This window comes from Limulus polyphemus, unplaced genomic scaffold (genome assembly GCF_000517525.1).
Source record: "Limulus polyphemus unplaced genomic scaffold, Limulus_polyphemus-2.1.2 Scaffold3263, whole genome shotgun sequence".
NCBI classification, from domain to species: Eukaryota; Metazoa; Arthropoda; class Merostomata; order Xiphosura; family Limulidae; genus Limulus; species Limulus polyphemus.
In genome coordinates, this window is record NW_013668873.1 from 66723 (window position 1) to 69392 (window position 2670).

The following is a 2670-nucleotide window of genomic DNA, read 5'->3' on the forward strand; positions in this document are numbered from 1 at the left end:
CAACTTAGTAAGTAGATGAAAATATTTATGTTATTATTAACGTCCTAAAGGCGTTCGCAGAACTTTTTCCAAGGGGGGGGGGAGTAGTGTGAAGTGATAAAAAAAATATATGCTGAATGAATAAAGAAAGAATTATGTATCTCATTTTCCGGGGGGGGGGGAGGCAAAGTGCTCTCCTTGCCCCTAACACCCACCCCCGCGAACGCCCATGATACGTCCTACCTCCAGGAGATTAAGGATTAAATGTAGGGCTTGAACTAATAAATTAGATCAAGAACTTGTATTTATATGCATAATTCATTTCACACATAATTTACTTTACACATAATTTATTTCACACATAATTTACTTTACAACTGTTATATTTCATACGGAAATGGTGTTACAATTATTTTATTTTTACTAATTCCTCTCTCGAGCCCCAGTGTTTGTTGATACTCTAAGTGCTTCTTGATAGACCACCTTAGAAGTTCTTCCTCTTTCTTGGGCCAAAATAAAGAGATCTCTTGATGATCTTATTCTTAAACGCCCAACATAGAACTGACCATGTGGAAACCAAGAGATTTTCAGACGTACCCCTGCCACTTTAAAGGGTCTGACCTTATACTTTGGTTGCCATTTTTCCTGGAAAAAAATGTGAATGTTTGACATTTTAAATAAAGGAAAATCAGAACTTATAAGAGAGAGAGAAAAAAAGGGAATAAAAATTGGTCCATAATTGTGGAGTTACTAGTTAAACAAACATATTTTAACTGTAGACATGGTCCGTGGAGTTACTAGCTAAACAAACATATTCTATGATATGCCCCATGGTCCAGTTTATCATACTTCTAAGTTTGGTTGAGATTGGTCTAAAATCCACGGAGTAGTTCGCGAACAAACAAACATATTTTTTTTTTTTACTTTTATAAGTATAGATCAAGATGTTGTTGTCGTCCTCCAGCGGGAACCAGTGAATGAAATAGAGAAGCACGCCCACTTAGAAATCTGCTCCACTGATACAAAGAAATGCAGAGTTTTGAACCGGATTTTACTTACCACATATAGATCAAGATGTTGTTGTTGTCCTCCAGCGGGAACCAGTCAATGCAATAGAGAAGCACGCCCACTTAGAAATCTGCTCCACTGATACAAAGAAATGCAGAGTTTTGAACAGGATTTTACTTACCAGATATAGATCCTGCCTATTTATTCTTTTTTCTTTCTCAAGATTTTTATTTCAGTTCCTAAAAAACCAGAGACAAGAATATTCAAATATTACATGTGATTTTAAAATAAAAATAACCTTGCAAAGCCCTGTTAGTAGTTTACGTTACAGAATTAAAAACAACAATAAAACTCAGTGTGTGAGAATTAGCATTGGCCACATCTCTTATAATGACTCGTAACTCGCCGAATAATACCGATAACCCGAGCGTTTTCGGAAGAAATCGGGAAGAAAAAGTCTACTCTTCACGAGCACTCGGATTAGTGAATATCTTATCTCGTGAATCGCTGACGTTTTGTCTAGTTGTTGCAGATGGCGTTTGTTACTTTGGAGTAACACAATAACAAGGCAGTATAATGCTGGTAGCGGTCGGATAAACGTTTCATTCATCTTAGTGTGGGAAACGTAAAACGGTTATAAAATGAGGTAGAACAAGAAGTGACAAAGTCACAGAATGGACCTATTTTACTCTGCTCAGGTATACGTTCTGCGGTAGTGATTAGGCCAGCGTTCCCAAACTTTTGTCATCCACGCTCCCCTTTTAATAAATATATTTTCTTGCGCCCCTCCCCCATTCTTTTAAATGATTGAGTTAAGAGACGAGGTATAATACGCGGATGCACATTAAAATGATATATGTGTTGGAGTAATTTATAATTATTTTCATTAATTGAAAATATATTAAAACGCCTAATTTTGCACTATTGACTCTACCGTAATCGCTCGCGCCCCACACTTTGGGAAACGTTGGACTAGGATATAACTCGAAGCACGATAAAAGTTTAATAATAAAGACGAAGAAAAACACTGCTTTTCTTTTTTTTTGTCGTTTTTCTAGGACGTTACGAAACGCACTTAGAGCAATTAAAGCGAAATCATGAGGACGAAATACAAGAACTAACCTCTAAGTTGGCAGCAACGCACAGAGAAGAGATCGAAACATGTAAGTTTTCTTCCAAGTAATCACATTAAAGTTATTCTCCATTTTTAGACAAATCTAATGTCTGTTAGGGACATTTAGGACTAGATGGATAACAGATCAAATATACTATAAAAACCAAGTTAACGGTTAAAATCTAATGTCTGTTAGGGACATTTAGGCACTAGATGGATAACAGTTGTAACCGTTAACTTGGTTTTTATAGTATAGTTTACGAGAGTTTGAGCAAATCATATATATATATACGTGAATTGCCAAAAAAAGATTCCAATGCTAAATAACAGTTTGTCGAATAGAAAGTTCCTTTGCTCGTTGTTAAGCTCAAAGCTACACAATGGGCTATCTCTGCTATGCCCACCACGGGTATCGAAACAAGTTTTTAGCGTTATAAGCCTACAGACTTAACACTGATAGGAGAACAAAAAGTTATGTTTAATGAGTTTCAGGAGAATAAAGAGTTATGTTTAATGAGTTTCAGGAGAATAAAGAGTTATGTTTAATGAGTTTCAGGAGAATAAAGAGT

General features: G+C 35.9%; 1 protein-coding gene and 1 long non-coding RNA gene across 2 annotated transcripts in view; one reads left to right on the top strand and one right to left on the bottom strand.

The window, feature by feature from the left end:
• The window catches only part of LOC106469014 (calponin homology domain-containing protein DDB_G0272472-like), a 40005-nt gene that overhangs the window by 16304 nt on the left and 21031 nt on the right, over positions 1-2670 (top strand). The window contains exon 4 of the mRNA XM_013929465.2: positions 2046-2150. Coding sequence (XP_013784919.1) covers positions 2046-2150 — 105 coding nt within the window. The remainder of the gene's footprint in view (positions 1-2045; positions 2151-2670) is intronic.
• Positions 1168-2670, bottom strand: part of LOC111088180 — an 11027-nt gene continuing 9524 nt past the window's right edge. Inside the window, exon 2 of the long non-coding RNA XR_002612779.1 lies at positions 1168-1226. This is a non-coding gene — a long non-coding RNA (uncharacterized LOC111088180). The remainder of the gene's footprint in view (positions 1227-2670) is intronic.